This window comes from Prionailurus bengalensis, chromosome A3 (assembly GCF_016509475.1).
Source record: "Prionailurus bengalensis isolate Pbe53 chromosome A3, Fcat_Pben_1.1_paternal_pri, whole genome shotgun sequence".
NCBI classification, from domain to species: Eukaryota; Metazoa; Chordata; class Mammalia; order Carnivora; family Felidae; genus Prionailurus; species Prionailurus bengalensis.
In genome coordinates, this window is record NC_057354.1 from 24,423,147 (window position 1) to 24,448,606 (window position 25,460).

The 25,460-nt window shown below is 40.3% G+C and overlaps 1 protein-coding gene across 13 annotated transcripts in view; it reads left to right on the top strand.

The window, feature by feature from the left end:
* Positions 1 to 25,460, top strand: part of NCOA6 (nuclear receptor coactivator 6) — a 109,429-nt gene that overhangs the window by 69,579 nt on the left and 14,390 nt on the right. For 5 of the 13 annotated variants that reach the window (XM_043604701.1, XM_043604703.1, XM_043604704.1 and 2 more), the window contains 7 exons: positions 5,365 to 5,493; positions 6,199 to 7,083; positions 9,125 to 9,271; positions 11,885 to 13,001; positions 15,664 to 15,785; positions 19,450 to 22,440; positions 25,165 to 25,233. In XM_043604701.1, the coding sequence (XP_043460636.1) occupies positions 5,365 to 5,493; positions 6,199 to 7,083; positions 9,125 to 9,271; positions 11,885 to 13,001; positions 15,664 to 15,785; positions 19,450 to 22,440; positions 25,165 to 25,233 (5,460 nt within the window). The other 8 variants (XM_043604709.1, XM_043604706.1, XM_043604707.1 and 5 more) reach the window with 5 other exon arrangements.

Consider the following 25,460-nt stretch of genomic DNA (forward strand, 5'->3'; position numbering starts at 1 on the left):
GGGTGTTGTATGGAAACCAATTTGTCAATAAATTTCAGAAAAAAAAAAAATAAAAAAATAAAACATTAAAAAAATTTTTTTAATTAAAAAAAACCCAGATTTTTGGGGAAAAAACCCAGAACTTCTAGAAATTTAAAAATTATTGAAGTAAATATCTTGTTCAGCAAATTAGACACAGCTGAATTGGAAAGTTAATATGAAGAAATTACCCAGAATGCAGCAAATTAAAAATAAAGAGATGGGAATATGAAAGAGGTCAAGAGACATGATGGATAAAATGAGATTTAACATATATCTGAAAAGGGTTCCAGAAGAAGAAAATAAAGAAATTGAAGATGACAACAGAGAGAATGGCTGAAATTTTTTCCAACATTGGTGAAAGATGTGAATCCTCAGAAATACTGAGCAATATAAATTAAAATAAATCCATGTTTCACACAAATTTTAAAAACTATAAAACAAAAAGAGAATGTTAAAAGCAACTCACAATAAAGGATCAATTATTTACAAAGAGAAAACTATCAGATCACAGCTGATTTCTCAGTAGCAACCCTGGAAGCCAGGAAACATTGAAATAATATTTTCAAAGTGATGAGAAAATAATTGACAGCCTAGAATTTTAAACCTATCTGTACTATCAAGAGTAGTATAAAATACATTTTTGAGGCGCCTGGGTGGCTCAGTCGGTTAAGCGTCCGACTTTGGCTCAGGTCATGATCTCACGGTTGTGAGTTCGAGCCCCACATCTGGCTCTGTGCTGACAGCTCAGAGCCTGGAGCCTGCTTCAGATTCTGTCTCTCCATCTCTTGGCCCTTCACCTGCTCACGCTCTGTGTCTCTCTCTCAATAATAAATAAACATTAAAAAAAATTTTTCTTAAATACATTTTCAAAGACACTAAGTTACCATTGCCAGACTCTTGCTAATTGCAGTGCTCAAGAATCTACTTCAGGAAGAGGAAAATTGACCCTAAGATGGAAGAAATAAGATCCAAGAAGGAATGGTGAGCTAAATAATTGGTAAACATGGGGCAAATCTACATAAGTATTGGCTTATTTAGCAATACTTGAAATAAATACTTTAAAGCATACTCTTTAAATTATGTCTGTTGACATTTTAAAGATATCATTAAAATAATAGAAATAAAATGTATAACTTTTTTTAAAATCTTTTAATGTTTATTTTTGAGAGAGAGAGAGAGAGACAGAGTGCAAGTGGGCAAGGGGCAGAGAGAGATGGAGACACAGAATCTGAAGCAGGCTTCATGCTCTTAGCTGTCAGCACAGAGCCCGATGTGGGGCTCAAACCCATGAACCGTGAGATCATGACCTAAGCTGAAGTTGACCAAGGCACTCCTAAAATGTATAACTCCTAAACTAGTAGTGGAGGGGTAGAAAGGAAGGGCATGTTAGAAAAAATCCAGTAAAATCCAAGAAAATTAGGAAAACAGCATAGAAAAAATAGGAAATCACCATAGAAAGAAGGAGTAAAGAGCAGTGGTATCCTAAGATGATAAAATGAATCAAAATATATAGTAACAGTACAGGTAAACGTATTATGAACACTGATAAAAAGATGGTGATTAATCAGATTGAATAATAATCTCAGGCTTACTAATGTGCTTTTACAGGAAGCACATAAAACATAAGAACACAGTTCATAGTTAAAAGGATGGAGGGGCGCCTGGGTGGCGCAGTCGGTTAAGCGTCCGACTTCAGCCAGGTCACGATCTCGTGGTCCATGGGTTCGAGCCCCGCGTCGGGCTCTGGGCTGATGGCTCAGAGCCTGGAGCCTGTTTCCGATTCTGTGTCTCCCTCTCTCTCTGCCCCTCCCCCGTTCATGCTCTGTCTCTCTCTGTCCCCAAAATAAATAAAAAACGTTGGAAAAAAAATTTAAAAAAAAATAAAAGGATGGAAAAAAAGATAATACATGTGAATATTAACCAAGAAAAAGGGTATATCAACAGACTTTAAGATAAAAAGCATTAGGGTAAATAGGGTCTCTGTATGATATAAGAGGAAATACTCATCAGGAAGACAGCTAAACTTTTATGTACTTACTAACCTAGCCTTAAAATATGTGAGGCAAAAGTGGACAGGATTCATGGAGATATCACATCTTCAGAGACCTGTTAACACACCTGTGTTAATAATTGATGTATTGGGGCGCCTGGGTGGCGCAGTCGGTTAAGCGTCCGACTTCAGCCAGGTCACGATCTCGCGGTCCGGGAGTTCGAGCCCCGCGTCAGGCTCTGGGCTGATGGCTCGGAGCCTGGAGCCTGTTTCCGATTCTGTGTCTCCCTCTCTCTCTGCCCCTCCCCCGTTCATGCTCTGTCTCTCTCTGTCCCAAAAATAAATTTAAAAAAACGTGGAAAAAAAAAATAATTGATGTATTAAGCTTATTTTGAAAATTAGTAAGGATAAAACTTGAATAACATAAGAAAAAAAGTTTGACATAATGGAGGTATATAGAAAACATGCACTACTAATTCGGGAATTTTAATTTTTTCAAGTACAAATGGAACATTTATACAAATTGACTATTGTGTGTTTCTAAAACCAAGTTTCATTAAATACCAAATATTGGTATCACACAGATCATGTTCTATGACCACAGTACAATTAAGTCAGTGGCAAACAAAACATAGCTAACCAAAATATGCTGTATTTTTAGAAAATGTAAAATATATTCTGAATATCCATGATTTAAAAGCAATCATGGTGGACAGCAAAAATACATACCAAATTTGTGAGATGTAACCAATACAGGGCTTGGAAGAAAATTTAAGCCCTAAGATAACTATATTAGAGCAGAACATGAACTGAAAATTAAGAATCTAAGTTTCTGACCTAAGAATTGAGAAAAAGAACAGAGTAATAATAACTTAGGAGGAAGGAAATAATAAAGATAAGAGCAGAGATAAAGTATAAATTAAAAATAGAACAAAGCAGCAAAACCAAAGATGTTTGTTTGAAAAAAACAACTAAAACTGATGAACCTGGTAAAACAAAAAGAAGTCATAAGCAATGTAAAGAAAGAAAAAAGTGTACACTTCAAAAGGGTGAATTTTGGGGCACCTGGGTGGCTCAGTAGGTTAAGCGGGTTAAGCGTCTGACTCTTGATTTCAGCCCAGGTCATGATCTCATACTCCATGAGATTGAGCCCCATATTGGGCTGTGTAGTCAGCACAGATTCTCTTCTTCCTCCCCCTCTGCCCCTGCCCAGCTTGTGCTTGCTCGCTCTCAAAAAATAAAAAAAAATTTTTTTAAGGGTGAATTTTATGGTATGTCAGGGAAATACAAATCAAAACCACATTGAGATACCTCCTCATACCAGTCAGAGTGGCTAAAATTAACAACTCAGGAAACAACAGATGTTGACCAGGATGGGGAGAAATGGGAACCCTCTTGCTCTGTTGGTAGGGATGCAAACTGGTGCAGCCACTCTGGAAAACAGTATGGAGCTTCCTCAAAAAAAAAAAATTAAAAATAGAATTACCCTATGACCCAGCAATAGCACCACTAGGCATTTATCCACGGGATACAGGAGTGCTGATTCATAGGGGTACATGTACACCAATGTTTGGAGCAGTGCTATCAACAATAACCAAATTATGGAAAGAGCCCAGATGTCCATCAACTGATGAATGGGTAAAGAAGATGTGTCTTATATATACAATGGAATACTGCTTGGCAATAAGAAAGAATGAAATCATGCCATTTGCAGCAACATGGATGGGACTGAAGGGTATTGTGCTAAGTGAAATAAGTCAGAGACAGGTACCATAGGTTTTCACTCATATGTGGAATTTGAGAAACTTAACAGAAGACCATGGGGGAAGGGAAGGGGAAAAAATAGTCTCAAACAGAGGGAGGCAAACTATAAGAGACTCTTAAATATGGAGAACAAGCTGTGTTGATTGCGGGGGAGGGGTGGCGAGGAGGAAGGGAAAATAGGTGATGGGCATTGAGGAAGACACTTGTTGGGATGAGCACTGGGTGTTGTATGTAAGCGCTGGGATCATGGGAATCTACTCCCAAAGCCAAGAGCATACTGTATATACTGTATATTAGCTAACTTGACAATAAATTATATTTTTTAAAAAACTTAAAAAAGTAAAGTTTAGAAGTAGAATCATAAAATAAAAATTAAAAGGGTGAATTTTATACTATGTGAATTATATCTCAATGAATGGAAAAAAGTTGTGAATAACTTTAGCCTAATAAATTTTGAAGCAGCAGCAAATTAACAGTTTTCTTGAAAATATAATTTAACCAAAACTGACTTAAGAAAACTTGAAAAATCTGTATTTAAGAAATTGTGAAATAATTAAAAATCTGTGTCCTTATGAATTAATTAGCATAACCCACAGACCCAGATAGTTTCCAGGTAGGTTTACTAAGCATTTAAAGAACAGATACACATGTTCTTCCAGAGCATAGAAAAAGAGGAAAGATGCTTTTCTGCTCTATTTTGAAGTTACTTTTTAATCTTGATGCCAGAAAGCAAAGACATGAAGAGAGGATAATATATTTTCACTTATTAATGTAGATGATAAATCCTATAAAGCCTTAGCAGTATCAGAAATTGGAAAGACACGGAACAAGAGGAGTTCTCAAATTGCTAGTTGGAATATAAATTGGAATAGCCACTTTTTTTTTTAAAGTTTATTTATTTACCTAAGTAATCTCTTACCCAACATGAGGCTTGAACTCATGATCCCGAGATCAGGAGTCATATGCTCCTCTGACTGAGCCAGCCAGGCACCCCTGGCATAACCACTTATGAGAGCAGTTTGGCAATATCTAGTAAGATGGAAGATGCTTATAATTTAAAACCTAGGAATTCTGGGTATATAGTCTAAAGACACATGTCCACAAGAATACATGACATTGCAGAATTATAAGATTGAAAATTCAGGGCAGTGGGAGGGAGAATCTTACTATTCATCAGCAGGAGAATAAATGTGTGGGTTCTATAAAATAGCAGTCAGGATGGATGGATCTCAAAAAATAATATTAAGAGAAAAAGGAAACTGAAGAAGACAGACTTTGCCAGTTATACAAAGATTAAAAGCATACAGAAAAGCATACATACATTCCACATACGCAGAAAAGATAAACATGCATGTAACTATTAATCCCAATTATAAGAGAGTGGGAGTGGAAAGAGATTGGGAAGGAGTGGGGACTTCTGCTGTATCTACATATGTATCTGAAGGGAATGGGGCAAAATGTTAATTAACAAGGTGGATGATGGGTACATAAATTTTCCATACCTTTTTATCTTCTTGAAATATTTTACTTAAAAACAAATGTTGTGCCAATTCCAGTACTCTATTCTACAGATTTTCTTTTTCCTTTAGGACTAATAAGGATGACCAGCCCTGCCACTGTTATGATACCCCAGAGTGGAAATGTGTCATCTTCCATGATGGCACCAGGCCCCAATTCAGAGCTGCAGCCCAGGACTCCTCGCCCTGCTTCTCAGTCAGGTAATGACCTCCAATCTTTGTGGCTTAAAGAGGCTGGAACTCTCTGCAGAGATCATTACAAAATTCAGCTATTTCTGATTCCACGTTCCTAACTGCCCAACTTAAATGCCACCTTCTTCACAAAATCTGCCCTATTTCTTCAAGTTGAAAGTCCATTTCCTTCTCAGAATTTCTCTTTCTCTTATCAGTTACAACCCAACATTCCTAACAATGCATTCCTTGGGCTACTTAGTCCTGCAAGATACTTCTTGGCAGAGAATTCCATAATAAATTTGGTAAGTGCATCATATGTTACCTCCTTCCTAGAGATTCAGAATTAATGTATTGGAGGCACTGGAAGTCCTGCCATGAAGAAACCTGTCTAAGGTGGTTAGGTTCAGTTGTTTCCCAAACCAAATTGACTGTATTTTGTTTTATTTTCTTATAACACTAATGAACATAGTTCCCAAGAATATGCTTTGGAAAATACTGCTCTCCACATTTTATGTTTGGCTCTTATATCCACTTTTGAACCATAAGCTCTTTCTAGACAATATTCATCTTTCTGTCATCTTGGTGTGTTGCTTTGCATATAGAAGGTGTTCGCAAACATTTCATTGAAGGTACCAGGGGATTTTACTCTATATTTTTCACGATTGCCAGGACTACTGTAGGATCTAGGGTTGCAGTAGTTTAATTTTTGCTTTGTTGACTGTCTTTAAACAGATTCAATGGATCCACTCCTCTCTGGGCTCCATATACAGCAGCAAAATCATCCCTCAGGATCTTTAGCTCCCCCGCACCACCCAATGCAGCCTGTCCCTGTGAATAGACAAATGAACCCAGCTAATTTTCCCCAGCTGCAGCAGCAGCAGCAGCAGCAGCAGCAGCAGCAGCAGCAGCAACAACAACAACAGCAACAGCAGCAGCAGCAGCAGTTGCAGGCAAGACCCCCACAGCAGCATCAGCAGCAACAGCCACAGGGAATGAGACCCCAGTTTACTGCCCCAACTCAGGTGCCTGTTCCTCCAGGCTGGAACCAGCTGCCTTCTGGAGCCCTTCAGCCTCCTCCAGCCCAGGGTTCTCTGGGCACAATGACTGCAAGCCAAGGGTGGAAGAAGGCTCCCTTGCCTGGCCCAATGCAACAGCAGCTCCAGGCAAGACCATCCTTAGCCACGGTACAGACACCTTCCCACCCGCCCCCTCCATATCCCTTTGGCAGCCAGCAAGCCTCACAAGCCCATACAAACTTTCCTCAGATGAGCAACCCAGGCCAGTTCACAGCTCCTCAGATGAAGAGCTTGCAGGGAGGGCCCTCCAGGGTCCCAACCCCCCTGCAGCAGCCCCACCTCACCAACAAGTCTCCTGCCTCCTCACCCTCCTCCTTCCAGCAGGGATCCCCTGCATCCTCCCCAACGGTTAACCAAACTCAGCAGCAGATGGGACCAAGGCCACCTCAAAATAACCCACTTCCCCAGGGATTTCAGCAGCCCGTCAGCTCTCCCGGTCGGAATCCTATGGTTCAACAGGGAAATGTGCCACCTAACTTCATGGTGATGCAGCAGCAGCCACCAAACCAGGGGCCACAGAGTTTACATCCAGGCCTAGGAGGTGAGGAGCACTGAAGCTATTTGTGTTGATAAATTTACTGGAGATAGATCTTAGTAGAACTTCAATTTTTAGAGTTAATGGAGGGAGGATGTAATTATTTGGCTTTGTGGATATAGTGGTGACACTTGATGTAACTTAGTTAACTTGATACATTATTGACTTGATACATTATGCAGCATCTTACTGGTTACATTTAAGCTAGCCCTCTGGATGAAAATGCAGGTAAAGCTCAATGTAGAGATTTTCATTTTGTTTTTTAAATTACTTTTGCTTGATCTTGGACTGATAAGATGTCCAGAAGAAACATGCATTTTATTAATTTAAATCGCTCAGTTGATGAAAAAAAGTTAAGATTATGCAATAGAGCAAAAATGAAAAAAATAAATACAGGGTCTTTTGGGGAAAAGGCCCTTCGAGTTTTCAAGTTTGATTCTTCGTAAAGTAGTAAGCATGGTATTTGTTAAGTTTGATTAAAGTGTTAAAGGGGAATAATTTCAGAGATCATTGACTTTTATAGTTTATAATGCCAATGCCTGCTCCTTAGAGAGGGAATTCCATCAGTTATACCTAAAGGAGATTTATTTATTTATTTTGTAAGGTGCCTCTTGTATGAAGAAAAAGCAATGGAGCTTAATGTGTGAGAGGTAAAACGATTACAGTAAAACTTATCCATCTCCATGTTTATTATTTATCTTATTAATCATTGATCTAGTGCACATGAATGTGCTTGGAGCTTTTCAGTAAGGTATAGAGAGTGCCAGTAATACTGTCATCTGATGAACATATCCCCACCAAAAGACACCCATTGCCTACCCAGAAAAAAACCCTTGCATCTTTAGTGCAACATAGCAAAGGCATGTTCTCATGGTTTCTGGTGAAATTAAGTTGCTCATCAGTCTCTTCACTCTCTTGTAATTAATTTTACTGACGTGCAGGCTCTGATATTTAAATCCTAAGAAGTTTTTAGAAAATGCAAGAATGTTTCAGTTCCAAACTTCACTGTTCTGGGCATCTAGTCCTGGATCAGTGGAAGCTGGGTAGTCCCTCCTGCAAATGTGATTCCTGATTTAATTATAGTGGAAGCATGCAAATGGGGACTTGTCACTGCTAAAGAAAGGACAAATGCATATTTGTCTACAGAGCGTTTTTCAGGACATTGAAAAATTGGTCCTTAAAAATAAATGGACTAAAACAAAAATTTTTAAATGAGCTTTAGGTCTTGATGCTTTCATAGAGCAGATTATGTGCTCACGTAGGTGATCTGGCCACATCAAGGCCTATGTTATAAACAATGAGTGGGTTCTGAGATCCTCCTTCTTACAGATCTGTTTTCTGAAATTAAACCTTCCTATAAAAGGAAGTAATACTTTAGTAAGATTCCATTAAAGCATGGCTTTTGGTACCATAGCTGTCGGAATTGCAGCAAACCTTATAAGGGGAAGGCATGATGATAATTTAATATAGCCTCACTTTGAAGCTCCTATGGATTGTTGCTAATCTCCTGTCTCTTCCCAAGAGACGAGCACAATATTGGGGGAAGTTTTCCACAAAGGAGATTGTCATCCATTTCCCTCAATGGAAAAAAAATCACCTATTGTTAATATCAGGACCCAGCTCTTTGTTTTATAGTATTTCATATCAATTTGTTTGAATATGAGAGAATTTAGCGTATTACTTTGGTACCTATGTTAAAGTATGTAAAGTTTTGGGGTCTGTTGTATTACAGAGAAAAGTGAGCCCTAAACCTTGCTGTGACATGGCCTCAGATCACATTTAGGGAGCAGATTGCCATCTCTTCCTTGGCATGTTCTAAGTGTAAATTTTTTAGTATTTCTTTTTCATTTTGACAATGCTCATGTAAGAGATTGTGTTGATTTTTTTAACCATCTTTCCCAACCTTATTATTAAAGATCTTACCAGTGTGACAGAGAGAGCTAAGCCAGTGGAGACTTCATGCAGCTCATCCTTCCTTATTCATTCCACATCTAAGCAAGAGTATAAATTTGCTAGGTAACTGCCTTACTCATTGTTTTCTATTAAGGAATGCCTAAACGCCTCCCACCTGGCTTCTCAGCAGGACAGGCCAATCCGAACTTTATACAAGGTCAGGTGCCTTCGACCACAGCAACCACCCCTGGGAATTCAGGAGCCCCTCAGCTGCAAGCAAATCAAACTGTCCAGCATGCAGGTTTGTTTTCTGTGATTTATTCAGCCAACATTTATTGAACATTGTGTGCTAGATACCATGATAGATAATAAGAATATACAGATAAATATAAATCCTGGTCCTTCTCTTAATCTCAAACCCAAATTATTCTTTCAGGGCAATAACTAATATATCAAAAGTAGGTACAGTGTCTTGGGAACCGAAGGAAAGGAAATTAAACTTGAGTTTGAGCAGGTTTCAGCAATTTTTTTTTTCCTGTAAAGGACTCCAGATAGTAAATATTTCAGACTTTGCAGATTATATGGTCTCTGTTGCAACTACTTAACTCTGCTATCACAGCACAAAAGTAGCCATAAACAATATGACAAATGAGCATGGCAGTGTTCCACACACTGTTTATTTAGAAGCTGGCAGTGGGCTTGATTTGGCTCATGGGCCATAGTTTGCCAACCCCCAAGTTAGTAAAAGGGCAAAAGGCATTTCTGGCAAAGGAAACTGTAAGTACAGAGACACATGGCATTTTGGGCAACTGCACCTTTCAAAATCTCTCTATAGTACATGTTAGCTTTGTTTATGCAGAATGTCTAAATTCTGGTTTATAATGTGGTGTTTGAAGAACAGACTTTAATCAGTATAGATTTAATGCCGACAGTGTATTTGTGGAGAAATAGGATAGAGCAGAATGGCTAAAAAAATTTGTAAAACAGTGTTGTAATATGCCCAGACTTCATGTTTCTGGTTGCTTAGGCACCACATGGACTAATCTTATCCTTTCTCATTGAGCCAGATCGGAATGAAGTAAGTGCAAACATTTTCTGTGGAGAACTCCCCATCCCCACTTAGAGTTAATTTAGTTGTGTGGTTCCAACTTTTAATGGTAAATCACTAAGGAACAAGAAAAGTTCTAACTTAGTTTTTTTTTTTTGTTTTTTTTTTTTTAAAGTTCAAACTACCTCTTGAAGCGTGAGAGAAGGGCAGATTAAACTGTTTTACTTTACCCATCTGCCAATGCAAAACTGCATTCCTGGTTATGTGAATTTATGGTTTCTGTAGGAAGTTATGAATAGTGATAAAATCATTCATCATTCTTCCACCCAAGCACATCTATTTTGTATTTCTATATGGTGCCTTCCACAGGCACATACTGTTTAGACTTACACACTTCTCCTAAGATCGTTCTACTCCTGTCTCTCATTTTCTGTTCTCTTAACCTTACTTTATTTCTCTTGTTAGCTTTTAGTTCTCCTGAAAAAATATTTGTCTGTTACAGTCTCTTGCCAACTCCATAGAGTCAGGGGTTTGGTGTGTCTTGTTAATTGATACTACCTTAGCACCAAAAGTGTCTTGTGCATATTAGTTACTCAAGAAGTAATTAATGATTGAATGAGTATACACTGTATATTCAATGTGTACAGAATATTCAGTTTATACAGTATATACAGTGATCATGGAGTTTAAGTTAAGAGTTTATAAGGCTAATGATCCCAAAATCTTTTTTGGGATTCAGAAAAACTGAATAATGTGAACAAGGGACAGTTTGTCCCCTGCCTCCCTGGCTGGAGTGTGGATTGGCCTCATAACTTCATTATGGCTGCCACTTTCTAGTCCTTACTTAAAAGTGACAAAGAGCTATAAAATAATCTAAAAGAGTATTCAGTAAAAAGGGGGAGATAATGCAAGTAATTATAGGAAAATCCTAAAGACCCAACAATAAGTAAACACTGCAGCAAGCCAGGCAATGTCTTTGTCTAAATTAGAAATAACTGAGAATAGGACATGTGCTTTATGATCCACCAGGGACTGCCACAGGGAAGGGTCAGTGAAGTTTTGTTTTTTGTTTGTTTGTTTCTTTGTTTGTTTGTTTTGGTGGATCAGAGATTTATTTAACACCAGCGGGCTCAGAGGAGACCATTTCTCCAAAGCTCTGAGCCTAGGGGTCAGTGAAGTTTTAACATCCCTTGGTAACTGTTCCTCTGTCTGCAGTTTCTGGGTTATCTGTCAGTTGACTTACACCAGAGGCTCAGCTTCAGATAAGGAATAAGGAATTTTTACCACACTGGGGCAGAGGAAACCTGTCCTTAGGAAGTATCAGGTGTTCTTTCCTTTCACGTGCAGCATCCAATACCACACATGTAAACTTTGAGAGTCATTAGTTTTCCAGGAAGCATGTTTAGCATTGCCAAGGTTTACCTAAGACAATGCATTACATTTGTTGTTTTCCTGACTCATCTAAAGCAGAGCTTATTTCACCAGCCTACAGGGCTTTTCATTAATTTTCTTCACCTTAAAATAGCTACGTGTCATTTTCAAACAATGAGATGCTGCCTTTCTCTTTATTTCATCTGAAAGAAACTAAACTCTTGATCTTCAAAGTGTTATCTTTAAGTTACCAAATAGGAGTAAAGAAACCATTTCCCCTTCTCTGTTGTGTGGTCATTGGGAATGTAACCAATCATTCCACAGTCATGTCTCCATACTTCAAAAAAGCCACAGAAAATATGTCAAACATAGCATATTTATTTATGTTGGTCAGTGGATATATAGGTTATTGGTGTTTCTCCAATTAGAGTATCTTAATACCAATGTAAGAGTATTTCTATCTGAAACTGTCCTTTTTTTGTTTGTTTGTTTAAGGTGGTCAAGGAGCTGGTCCTCCTCAAAACCAGATGCAGGTGTCCCACGGGCCACCAAATATGATGCAGCCCGGCCTCATGGGAATTCATGGCAACATGAACAGCCAGCAGGCTGGTAGTTCTGGGGTTCCTCAGGTGAACCTGGGCAACATGCAAGGCCAGCCCCAGCAGGGCCCACCATCTCAGCTGATGAGCATGCACCAGCAGATTGTGCCCTCCCAGGGCCAGATGGTCCAGCAGCAAGGAACCTTGAACCCTCAGAATCCTATGATCCTTTCAAGGGCCCAGCTTATGCCTCAGGGCCAGATGATGGTGAACCCTCAAAGCCAAAATCTTGGGCCCTCGCCTCAAAGGATGACCCCACCCAAGCAGATTCTTCCCCAACAGGGCCCACAAATGATGGCGCCACATAACCAGATGATGGGGCCTCAGGGGCAAGTTTTACTCCAACAGAACCCAATGATAGAGCAAATCATGACCAATCAGATGCAGGGGAATAAGCAACAGTTTAACACTCAGAACCAATCCAATGTCATGCCGGGACCAGCACAGATAATGAGGGGACCAACTCCAAACATGCAAGGAAACATGGTGCAGTTTACGGGACAGATATCAGGACAGATGCTGCCACAGCAAGGGCCCGTGAGCAACAGTCCATCTCAGGTTATGGGGATTCAGGGGCAGGTCTTGCGACCACCAGGGCCCAGCCCACACATGGCCCAGCAGCATGGTGATCCTGCTACTACAGCAAACAATGATGTCAGTTTGTCTCAGATGATGCCTGAGGTTAACATGCAACAAACCAACATGGTTCCCCCCCACGTGCAGGCCATGCAGGGAAACAGTGCCTCGGGAAACCACTTCTCAGGCCATGGGATGCCTTTCAATGCACCTTTCAGTGGAGCACCCAATGGAAATCAGATGTCCTGTGGTCAGAATCCTGGCTTCCCAGTCAATAAGGATGTCACGCTAACAAGCCCATTGTTGGTCAACTTATTGCAGAGTGACATCTCTGCAGGCCATTTTGGGGTAAACAATAAGCAAAATAATACCAACGCAAATAAACCGAAGAAGAAGAAACCCCCTCGGAAGAAGAAAAATAGTCAGCAAGATCTAAAGTAGGTTGTGATAGTTTTGCCTCAAATTGTATTTATTTCTATGTGAACTTTTTTTGATGGAAAATTTTAAACGTGTATAAAATCAGAACAGTATGAAATCCCTCTGCTTCAACAATTACCAAGTCATAGTCTGTCTTGCCTTCATCTCCCATTACCTTTCTGATTATTTTAAAGCAAAATGACTGTGAATATTTTCAGTACTATGTACCTCTGAAAGATAAGGACAGGTTGGGTTTTTTTATTTTAATGAACACATAATACCATTAACATGTAGGAAAACGAACACTTTCTCCATAGTCTCACACACTCAGACAGTGTTCAAAGTTTTCTAATTATCTTAAATTAATTCTTTTTTTTATCGTTTGTTCAAATAAGGAGCCAAACAAGGTTCATACATTGCAACTGACTGATCTACGTCTCTTAAGTCTATAGTCTCAGGGATTGTGGCACATAGAAACTGAAAAGTAGCCAGTGCTACCACATTACACTCCACAAAGCACTTCAGGGTTATAACAGCTACTAGGGAGCCAGAAAGGCCAAATGTGTTTTGGAAATGAAAAGTTTATCAAAACTCCCCGCTCTCTCAAATGGAAATAGTTTTTTGGGGACACCTGTCTGTCTCAGTCTGTAGAGCATGCAACTCTTGATCTCAGGGTTGGGAGTTCAAGCCCCATGTTGGATGTAGAGATTACTTAAAGAAATAAAAATAAAATCTTTTTACAAAAAGAAATAATTTTTTGTACAGATGCCTTTCCTTCAAAGGCTCTCTATTTTGTGAAAAAATAAGTAAGTAAAGGCTCTCCATCTCCATCATCCCTAGAAGCTTAAAGCCTCATTCTAACATGGTTGGACCTTTTAAATCAATTACCCCTTAAGTAAAGGTTCTCTAGGTGAGTTCTTTTGCAAGATCATAGCAGGAAGGACGATTAATTTATATGTCATGTCTTGAAGCTAAGTGTTAATCATGTTTTTTTGACTTTGATAAAATGTTTCCAGAGGGCATATTGATTAAACTGGATTTTCTGCCTTTAATCGTAAAATTAGAAGAGACATTTGTTAATAGGGAATAGTGACTAATGAATGTAAAATGGGTTCATTGAAACAAATTGCTAGAACTGTAGGAGAGTTTTAGTTAAACAACCATAAATGTTCAAAATAAAACCCAACTGTCTCTGAGCCTTCCCACGATATTTCTTTGATTATACCATACTCACTTGCTGCTTCTTGAGTATTATAAATTAAAAGTCTGTGACTGTATATTAACAAACTATATTTTCCTAAATTCAGACCTAATAAGACCTTTAATTATCTAATTTTTCCAGTAGCTCTAAGTTAAATTCTTTACTGCTTTCAACCTGCTGTCCTGGGAGGGTATTTATTTCTCCCAGTAGTCTAAAATTGTAAGGCTATTCAGTTGCCATTAGTATGCATTCTTGCTGTCTTCACCAGCTCTGAGGAAGATCGCTTATTTGTTGGGGCTAGAAATTGTGGAAAGGACCTTATATAGGCATCAGGGTTCCTACAAAAGGGAGACAGTAGGTATAACAGGAAGAGCACTTGCTCCTAACTCTACCATTAACTCACTGTAGAGCCTTGGACCTGTTTCTTACACCTCTCTGGGCCTTTGTTTTCTCATCTATAACATGAAGTGACTGGACCAGATATCTTGAGATTTTTTTAGCAGTGCAGTTCCATGAAAGTAAAGAGACCTACAGAATCCTTATAATTTGAAGTGAGAGAGAAGTCATAGAAGGAACAAATTGCTATAGGCATCTGGATGTGCTAAAGACCTGCTTCAAGCTCTAAATTTCCATGTGCTAGGACTTTTTAAAATGGATTTAAGGTAAGGCTTAGAAACCACACAGAACACAATGAGATCAAATACTGTCTAAAACTGGGTGACCAATATCAGGGCAAAGGGAAACTAAAGATAGGGAAGAAAGATACAGCCAGGAATAAGATTGCAAACCAAATGGATGTGAGTACATTGGTTCTTTGGGAATGTGGATGTTAGTAGATAACATTTTTTTTCGTTTCTTTTTCCCCACTAAAAATTCTAAGCTACAACCAGGTAAAAACAAAAGCATCCCAAAACCAGTGGGGATGTCTGCAAATACTCATTCTGTAGCAGAAATAATTAGCTTTGTTCTAGTATTCTCCATTTTTCTTTATTCCCTGGATACCATTTTCATCAGCCAACCTACAACTTCTTGCAAGGTGTTATGAATTGTGAGAGCTGCCGCTATAATATCCACAAAAAATAAACAATCTGGACTCCATGGTTGAAATTGATAACTATACCAAAGATAGTGTGGTTTCACAAGAATAATACTTTATAATGTTGATAGTCCAAACTATGATCAGGTCTTAAAACATTTAAGCGATGGATGATTACTTGAAAATCATTATGTCAGAAATTTGTAGAAAGCACTTTGAGTAAATAGCCATACTATTATTAGATTAAGTAGATTTTATTGTTTAATGAAATTGCTGGATTATTTTTATTCCAAACAGTGAATATTTTATCGGACTAGAGATATGGAAGTTACGATAAAGATGATAATGCAAACAGATTTTATGTCTTCAGAAATAGGGGAGAAGTTAAGCTACTTTCATGTATAAGCTAAGCAACTTACTCCCAAATGTATAATTTATTTTTTAGTACCCCAGATAATCGCCCAGCTGGGCTGGAGGACACGGATCAGCAGCCATTGCCTGGAGAACAAGGAATTAACTTGGACAACTCAGGCCCTAAACTGCCAGAATTTTCAAACCGACCACCAGGTGATAAAATGTTAGCTAAAGATTGCGTACTTTTCATCATTTATACAGCAGTACAAGGCTTCTCTTCAAGGAAACATTGGTATTTTATTTTGTCTCCTAACTAGGCTTCTTTAGCAATTAAATGTGTCTAATATTTGGAAACTTTGCCTTGATAGTAAGTAAAAATTTCAAATATGACTTCTGAAGGCATATGTATATGTAGTGTATACAGTTGACCCTTCAACAACATGGGTTTGAACTGCATTATCTACTTATATGCAAATTTTTTCAGTAAATACAGTAGTATAAATGTGCTCTCTTATGATTCTTAATAGCGTTTTCTTTTCTCTAGCTTACTTTACTGTAAGAATACAGTATATAATACATATAACCCAGAATGTGTGTTAATCAACTGTTTATGTTATGTAAGGCTTCCAGTCCACAGGTAGGTTATTAGTACTTCAGTTTTGGAGGAGTCAGAAATCATACATGGATTCTCAACTGCACAGGGGGTCGGTATTCCTAACACCCACATTGTTCAAGGGTCAACTGTGTATAGATACTGCTCAGATTAGCCTTCTTGATATTAAGTCCTCATAAAATCAGACTGAAATGTCAAGTGCTTCTTTATTCTTGTCAGTATCAAGATTCTAGTTGGCATCCAAATGGAGTAAGATTAAATGGAAAGATGTTTTCACTCGAATCCTGCTTGCCTGCCTTTCCTGCAGCCTTTCCTATTGGGTTTTCTCGAAACAATAAATAGGGTTTACAATAAAAATTTTTTTTTTTTAATTTTTTTTTCAACGTTTATTTATTTTTTTTGGGACAGAGAGAGACAGAGCATGAACGGGGGAGGGGCAGAGAGAGAGGGAGACACAGAATCGGAAACAGGCTCCAGGCTCCGAGCCATCAGCCCAGAGCCTGACGCGGGGCTCGAACTCACGGACCGCGAGATCGTGACCTGGCTGAAGTCGGACGCTCAACCGACTGCGCCACCCAGGCGCCCCTACAATAAAATTTTTTTAATACAGTTTTTATTATGAATCTTTAAACATAAAAACTATATAAGAGTAATAAAAGAGATGCTCATGTACCTACCACCCAGCTGAATAATAAATAAGATCACTATTGGTGAAGCCCCCTGTGTTGTACCCCTTTTTGGCTATAAAATAATATTATCCTCTAAATGTTGAAAAGAAAAAAACTTCCTAAAATTCATTTATTCCAACCTAGGTGTTATAGAAGAACTAAGGCCAGCTGCCACAATATCTCTATACTTGTTACTCTTGGCCTGAGCAGTGATTTGTAACCTTATTCCCCTGTGACCCAGTCGAAGACACCCAAGCCTGTCATACTTAGGTCACTCTTCCCTGTGTGTACAAAGGATTATGTTTTGTTTCTTCCTCACTAGTTATTCCTCCTTTTTGACGTGTGAGAGTGACGTTATTTTGGGTATATACCGTAATCCACCCTTAATTTATGTATTTTAAAAGTGAACCAAAAAAAAAAAAAAAAAGTAAATACACCATGATGTCAATACTACATGCTATTTATTACAAATTGTTTGGGAACACCACAATTCCAGTCAGTGAGTTGCAGCAATTGAGGCAGGGAGGTCACCAGTCTTGGCAGGTATATCTAGATGACATTATGAATAGGAAGATACCTTCTTCCCTCAAACACATGTGAATTCCTATATGAATCCCAGAGGTCCTTGCACACATCATTGCTTCCTTTCTAGAGTTTAAAAAGTAGGAACCTACAGGATGAATTTGGCCTATCATGTGTTTGAACTATCATGCAGTGTCTTAAACCAGATAAAAACCTGAATTTAGATACCTTTAGATAGAACATTCATTCTGCAGTTTGGCTCTGTCCACAGGACTACTACTGTCTTATACCAGACCACTTCTGTTCTTCACTACTGGCCTGGTGCCTAAAGGCATATGAGTTGCAACCCTTGATTAATAAATATGGGTTTGGGTTATGTTATAGACACTATATGTGTTTTGGCTTTCATTCTCTACCATTATGTGACGGCAACCCTAATCTGTCTTCTTAACGTTAGTGCCCTTTGGACTGCTGCCTCCAGCTTCTGGAACCTTTATAGTAGCCATGCCCTCAGCTGTAACTTTTGAAAAGTTGCTGTATTATCTGCTCTGCTGTCTTTGGTATTTATTGTGCTACCTGGTGGGCTGATTTAAAGATAAAAGACATTTGTGACATAGCCCAACAACCATGGGCTTCTACAGAAATGACAATTTTCTTAATATGGGAACCTGAGTTAAACCTGTAGAAGTGCCATATTATTGTTGGCTCTATAATTGTAAAGAAGTGACTTGGGCCTGAAATAGAAAAGGATTTTTTAAAAAATCTCTAAAACTGAATTCTGTACATTGTACTTATTGGTGCCATGGTAATCTTTGGCCAGAAGACATTAATTAGGGTTGACCACAGGGTCTGACCCTGTGGATCAGCAGCATTTGGTAGCTCCTCTGTGAAAATCATGAACCATCATTTCTGCCAACTGCCAGAGCCAACTGTTTTTATTCCTGCGCCTTCTTAAAACTTCCCTTATGCATTTTTATGCAACAGTGGAATAAATCTAGTTTGTGAAATTGTATCCCAGCTATATCCCCACTTTTTCCCATGGAACTACCTTTATTCTTGGTTAATGATTTTTCCTTTCTGCTGATTGTGTAAAGCTCTGGTTCTAAAATGTCAAGTAAAAGCTTCACAAAAGAAGGAATCATTTGAACTGTTGCCTTCTGAAAATCTATAAGGCATTGTCCCTCAGTTCTTTTCCCAAAATTATTTTTATTCCTGAGGGCAATGTTTCTGGCTTATTATTCTTCCTTTGTGGATTCATAGAAAATATTTCTCCAAATTGAGTTTTAACATGTAAGAAAGTAAATGGAAATTAATATCCATAAAAAAATCTTCAGTATCCTCAATTTATTTTCAATGTGTATATCAGCTTCTGTTAGCTCCTGCTCTTTATTAAATTGAACTACATCAGAGGGACAGTTTAGTTCATTTGGGTTCCCCAAAGGATTGAGCCTGAAGGATGCAGCATGATGTATGGAGCCAGTGGATTGGCGTCATTTTAAATCCCTCTTAAGGCATTGAATCCTAGAATTGTATATTTGCTTCTGTTGAAAGAATAAAAAGCCTATCTTTGATGCTGTTGTTTTCACAAAATCACACCTTAAAAAATTAATCTTGATAACAGAAAAAGTGAGTCCTAAATGCCTTACTTCATTCACAAGTACAGTGAAATATTTATTATTCCCACATGAGACCCCAGTGCTGGGTGGTCAGCTACTTGCTATTGATGGGAATTTTTCTCATTTCACCTGAATGTTTGGCTGGGATAGACTCAGCCACTTTCATTGCATAGCACAGAGTGTCTGTCTATTACAGTCTTAGTACAATAGTGCCTCATTCAGACCTTGAAGACTAAGGGGCTCCAGGTTCTTGATGCTTTGCTTTTTGCTTCCTTAAGCTGTGTGCCCCTTTGCTTATGTCGGATAATGAGGAGCTGCTCCTGCCCCCCTGGCAGTGGGCATGCCTAAGCTGTTTGTGCACTGTCTGGGCCACCTAGATGAGTATTGCTTGGCTATACTCTAAAAGTTGCTTTTCCTGCCGAAAATCTAACTTCCCTGATTTTGGGGGCTTGTTTTAGGTTATCCTTCTCAACCAGTTGAACAGAGGCCACTTCAGCAGATGCCTCCTCAGCTCATGCAGCATGTGGCACCCCCGCCACAGCCACCACAGCAGCAGCCGCAGCCACAACTGCCGCCACCACAGCAGCAGCCACCACCTCCCAGTCAGCCACAGTCGCAGCAGCAGCAGCAGCAGCAACAACAACAACAAATGATGATGATGCTCATGATGCAGCAGGACCCCAAATCAGTTAGGCTTCCGGTCTCCCAAAGTGTCCACCCCCCACGGGGCCCCCTGAACCCAGACTCCCAGAGAATGCCCATGCAACAGAGCGGCAGCGTGCCTGTTATGGTCAGTTTGCAAGGACCTGCTTCCGTGCCACCATCACCTGATAAGCAAAGAATGCCAATACCTGTGAATACTCCTTTGGGAAGCAATTCAAGGAAAATGGTATACCAGGAGAACTCCCAGAATCCTTCTAGCTCACCACTGGGAGAAATGTCCTCGCTCCCTGAAGCAAGTGGCAGTGAAGTACCATCTGTCTCAGGAGGCCCAAATAACATGCCTTCACATTTAGTAGTTTCCCAGAATCAGTTAATGATGACAGGGCCAAAACCTGGACCATCGCCCCTTTCTGCAACTCAAGGTGCAACTCCCCAGCAACCCCCTGTAAATTCCCTGCCCAGCTCTCATGGCCACCATTTTCCAAATGTGGCTGCTCCAACCCAAACATCTAGGCCTAAAACACCGAACAGAGCCAGCCCCAGACCCTACTATCCTCAGACACCCAACAATCGCCCTCCTAGCACAGAACCTTCAGAAATCAGTCTGTCTCCAGAAAGACTCAATGCCTCCATTGCAGGACTCTTCCCCCCACAGATTAATATTCCTTTACCTCCTAGGCCAAATTTAAACAGGGGCTTTGATCAGCAGGGCCTAAATCCAACAACTTTAAAGGCCATTGGGCAAGCACCTTCGAATCTTACCATGAATAATCCTTCCAATTTTGCTGCCCCACAAACTCACAAATTAGATTCTGTGGTGGTGAATTCTGGAAAGCAGTCTAATTCTGGAGCAACAAAACGGGCTAGTCCGAGCAACAGTCGCAGGTCTAGTCCTGGGTCCAGTAGGAAAACTACCCCAAGTCCTGGGAGGCAAAATTCAAAAACCCCTAAACTTACTCTGGCCTCTCAAACAAACACAGCTCTGTTGCAGAATGTGGAGTTGCCAAGAAATGTATTGGTCAGTCCCACTCCTTTGGCCAATCCCCCTGTACCTGGGAGCTTCCCTAACAACAGTGGGCTGAATCCTCAGAATCCTACTATGCCTGTGGCTGCAGTGGGAGGTGTTCTGGAGGATAACAAGGAGAGCTTGAATGTGCCTCAGGACAGCGATTGCCAGAATTCCCAGGGTAGGAAGGAGCAGGTAAACATTGAGCTCAAAGCCCTCCCTGCCCAAGAAGTTAAAATGGTTGTTTCTGAAGATCAGTCTAAAAAGGACGGGCAATCTTTGGATCCTAACAAACTTCCCGGTGTCGAAGAGAACAAAAATTTGGTGTCTCCTGCTATGAGGGAAGCACCCACATCGTTAAGTCAACTTCTTGATAACTCTGGAGCTCCTAATGTGACCATTAAACCCCCTGGGCTTACAGATCTGGAAGTAACGCCTCCAGTAGTTTCTGGGGAGGACCTGAAAAAAGCATCTGTCATTCCCACACTGCAGGATCCGTCTTCTTCTAAAGAACCCTCTAATTCCCTAAATTTACCTCACACTAATGAGCCGTGTTCAACCCTTGTGCATCCAGAATTGAGTGAGGTCAGTTCTAATGTTGCACCAAGCATCCCTCCAGTAATGTCAAGACCTGTCAGCTCTTCCTCCATCTCTACTCCCTTGCCCCCAAATCAGATAACTGTTTTCGTTACTTCCAATCCTATCACGACTTCAGCTAATACATCAGCAGCTCTGCCGACTCACCTGCAGTCTGCATTGATGTCAACAGTCGTCACAATGCCCAATGTGGGTAGCAAGGTTATGGTTTCTGAGGGACAGTCAGCTGCTCAGTCTAATGCCCGGCCTCAGTTCATTACACCTGTGTTTATCAATTCATCCTCAATAATTCAGGTTATGAAAGGATCACAGCCAAGCACAATTCCTGCAGCCCCACTGACAACCAACTCTGGCTTGATGCCTCCCTCCGTTGCAGTTGTTGGCCCTTTACACATACCTCAGAACATAAAATTTTCTTCTGCTCCTGTACCACCTAGTGCCCCCTCCAGTAGTACTGCTCCAAATATACAGACTGGTCGACCCTTGGTCCTTAACTCACGAGCCACCCCTGTTCAGCTTCCTTCCCCCCCATGTACAACTTCTCCAGTTGTCCCTCCTCATCCCCCTGTCCAGCAAGTGAAAGAAATGAATCCAGATGAGGCTAGTCCTCAGGTGAGCACCTCAGCAGATCAGAGCACTCTTCCCTCTTCACAGTCAACCACAATTGTTTCTCCCCTTTTGACCAATAGTCCAGGCTCCTCTGTCAACCGGCGAAGCCCAGTCTCATCTAGTAAGGGCAAAGGAAAAGTGGACAAAATCGGCCAGATTTTGCTGACCAAGGCATGTAAGAAAGTTACAGGCTCTCTTGAGAAAGGGGAAGAGCAATATGGTGCAGATGGAGAGACTGAAGGCCAAGGGCTAGAGACCACAACTCCAGGGCTCATGGGAACAGAGCAGTTATCCACAGAGCTGGACAGTAAAACCCCAACACCCCCAGCACCCACTCTGATAAAAATGACCTCTAGCCCCGTGGGCCCGGGCTCCACCTCAGCAGGACCCAGCTTACCTGGCGGTACTCTCCCCACCAGTGTACGCTCGATAGTAACCACTCTGGTACCCTCTGAGCTCATCTCTGCGGCGCCGGCCACAAAAAACAATCATGTTGGCATAGCATCTGAGCCACTTGCGGGTGGCCTAGTGGAGGAGAAGGTGGGATCTCATCCAGAGCTTCTACCCAGCATAGGTATGTACTCGGGGCCTGGCATCATCTCCTCGTGTCAATTTTATGATGACCTATCCCACAAAAGAAAGCATGACTTCTCTTCTACTTGGTTGAAGAAGAGTGGGCTAAATGGCAATAGTGGTAGTTTCATTTATTAGAAGTACATTGGGAAATATACTTGAAAACCCATGTTAAGTTTACATTCATTAATAGGTTCTCTCTCAGCTCCTAAAATAATGGCAGACCTTTCATTTATATAAAGCTTTTCATTTTACAAGGAAACATCTTTACCTGTTATCTCACGTTATCTTGATACCAACCATGTCAGGGAGCCCTTAACCCAAGTCCGATTCCGTGAGTGAGAAGATTGAAACTCAGAGTTCAATATTTGTTCAAAGTTGATACTGTGAACCTTCAGTTTAACATTGTCAGTTTAACCCTTCAGAGCAGGGTTCTCATAGCCCCTTCCTCATTATACTGTATCCCAGAGACTATTCCTTTCTGACTGTCTACTCCAGAGGAGAACTTTTCAGAAAACTAAGTTTCATGACAGTAGACACAGGAGAAGCAAAGTGGTTGAGAGACAGATAGGCTTGAGTTAGTATCACAGTGCCACCATTTACCAGCTCTATGGGTTTAAGTAAGTTGCTCAACTACTCCAAACTTGAGTTTCTTCCTTTTGTAACAAGGGAACAACAGTAGTTCTAAGAGTTCATTGAGATAATGCATATAATGTGCTTAGCACAGAATATAGTAATGAATAAATGGAAAAAAATTATTACTGATTTCTCTTTGACACAGTTTTTCATAAATTAGACCATTCCAATTCATGTATATCTAGTTCAAATTATTTCCTATGTACTGTTAAGATGGGCAAATGATGGGAGCGTAGGTATCCTTATGCCTCCCCTCCCCCCTTCACACCCCGCCACACCCCACCCCCCCTCCCCCACGCACACACACACGTCTCTCCTGTGAGACCTAAGTGATGCAGAAGCTCTATTTTCCCCAAGTGGAGTCAGTCACACAATGCCGAAGCTGAGAAGGACCTTTGCTATATCCTAGGGCAGCTAACAGTGCTTTTCTCGTTGAATGCAAGCTAAAATGTTTTGAGTGGTAAGCACCTAGGAGGAGGGTCAGAAAGAACATAAGCTTCAGGTTATGATCAGAGTTCAAATTCTAGTTCCACTGGTTACCAATCACAGTTGGATAAATTCCTTAACCTCTTATAAGCCATGTACTTCACCTGTAAAACAGAGTTTGTAATTCCTACCTCCCAAAATATACAAAGATAAGAGGAGACGACAGCATAATGTGGCCAGCACACTGCCTCACACAGAGCTTTAGAAAGGTTAATTCCCCCTCTCCCTCTTCAATGCTAGAGACACGGAGAGATAAAGACCCTTAAGGAGTTCATTGCCGTTGCAGGAGACAGAGACTTCACAGGGCTGGGTGCCCTAAGTTTCTGGTTCAAATTCTGTGAATGTAGATGACTCCTAAGAATGAAAAAGAAACGTGGTGTGAGTTAAATATATTTTCTGCTATTAAGTGTTTCTGTTGTACTTCTGGAGGGATCTGCCCACCCCCCCCTCCACCCCCCCACTGCACACACATACCAAGAGAATAATGGTGAAGTGATTAGGGAATATTTTTATATGGGTCATATATAATACTAGAGAAATATATGAGCTTTGCGAAGATGAACCTGCAGTTTAAAAAAACCTCAATTTTAAGATTGTTTCCATTCTTCTAGGTTTTTATCTTGAAAATGTGAGAGATCAATACTGGAGTTAAAAGTAGGATTTAAGATGACGGTTTTAGGCTTTATCAGATAAACATCCAAAAAAAATTCTTAACACAAAGGCATTATTGACTAAGCAGGGAGAGAAATATACAAAATTCACAATTTCCACAAGAGGATAAAACATTGTTACTAAGTTTATCTAGGATGTTAGACTGAAATGTCAAGATAGGAGGACATAATCCTTGAATGACTGTGGCATATCTATGCCCTTAATCTTTATTGTATGATCCAGTAAGCCTCCATTCTAGAGTACATTGTGTATCCTGTTCCATTCCTCTTCAGGGACCTAAGTAGTCTCTGTCCTCCGAAGCCTAATTCTGATGTTTCTCCCTCTAATGTACCATCAGTTTTCTCAGTCTAGAATTGATCTCCTTTTCTTTCGATTCCCATAGCACTTTCTACCTTATGAATCTTCTTCATATAACATCCCAGTGGACTCCAGAGTACCACATTTGTGTATCTTATTTTTGATACTGGACTGAACAAAAAGAAAAATTAGTCTCTAACGGTGCCTGGAACAGCGCCTTGCCCCTAGAAGTTCTTGGTAACTGTTTGTTATATAAGTAAATAACATCAAATAATGTATTCATCAAGTATGAATTGAATATCTGCTCGATGACCATCACTCTTTCCAGGTGCTATACAAAAGTACAAAATGAATTTTAAGATTCAAGTCTCAAGGGGTGTAGTCTTTAGAGGAATGAGAAATTTTTTAAATGCTGAGGTAAATGGTATCATTGTTCTCTGCAAGTGGTTCAGTTTGCCTACTAAGGGGTGTTTTGGGGGTTAAGTTTTGAAATGTCCTTTCAAGGCCAGTATCAAGTACTGCCCTCCAAGCGTATATGTATTTCAGCAGTTACTTAGCCCTTGAGTCAGTCAATGCCTTCGGTTTTGTTGAGAAAAGAAAGTAAAAGGCCTGTATTTTTTTTTCCTTGCCTTAGCCCCTTCACCGAGTTTAGTTGCAAAGGAAACTCCAGCCACAACACCACAGGGGCCTGGTGCCAGACCAGGTAAGGCATGCTTTGGAAAAACTTCTCTGAGTGGAATGGATTATATGTGAAGGAACTGCTGCTGTCCTCAGGGTGCCAGGAAGTGACTGAAACTCTCTCACCTGCTGGCTTCAGAGCAGACCTCAGATGAGTGGCAGGGTTTGTGCAGGACTGTTAGGGTTCTTTTCCCCCCGACTGGCTTGCTGTCTTATGCGTTCCTGGTGTCAGCCAGGGAACCCAGGAAGGGT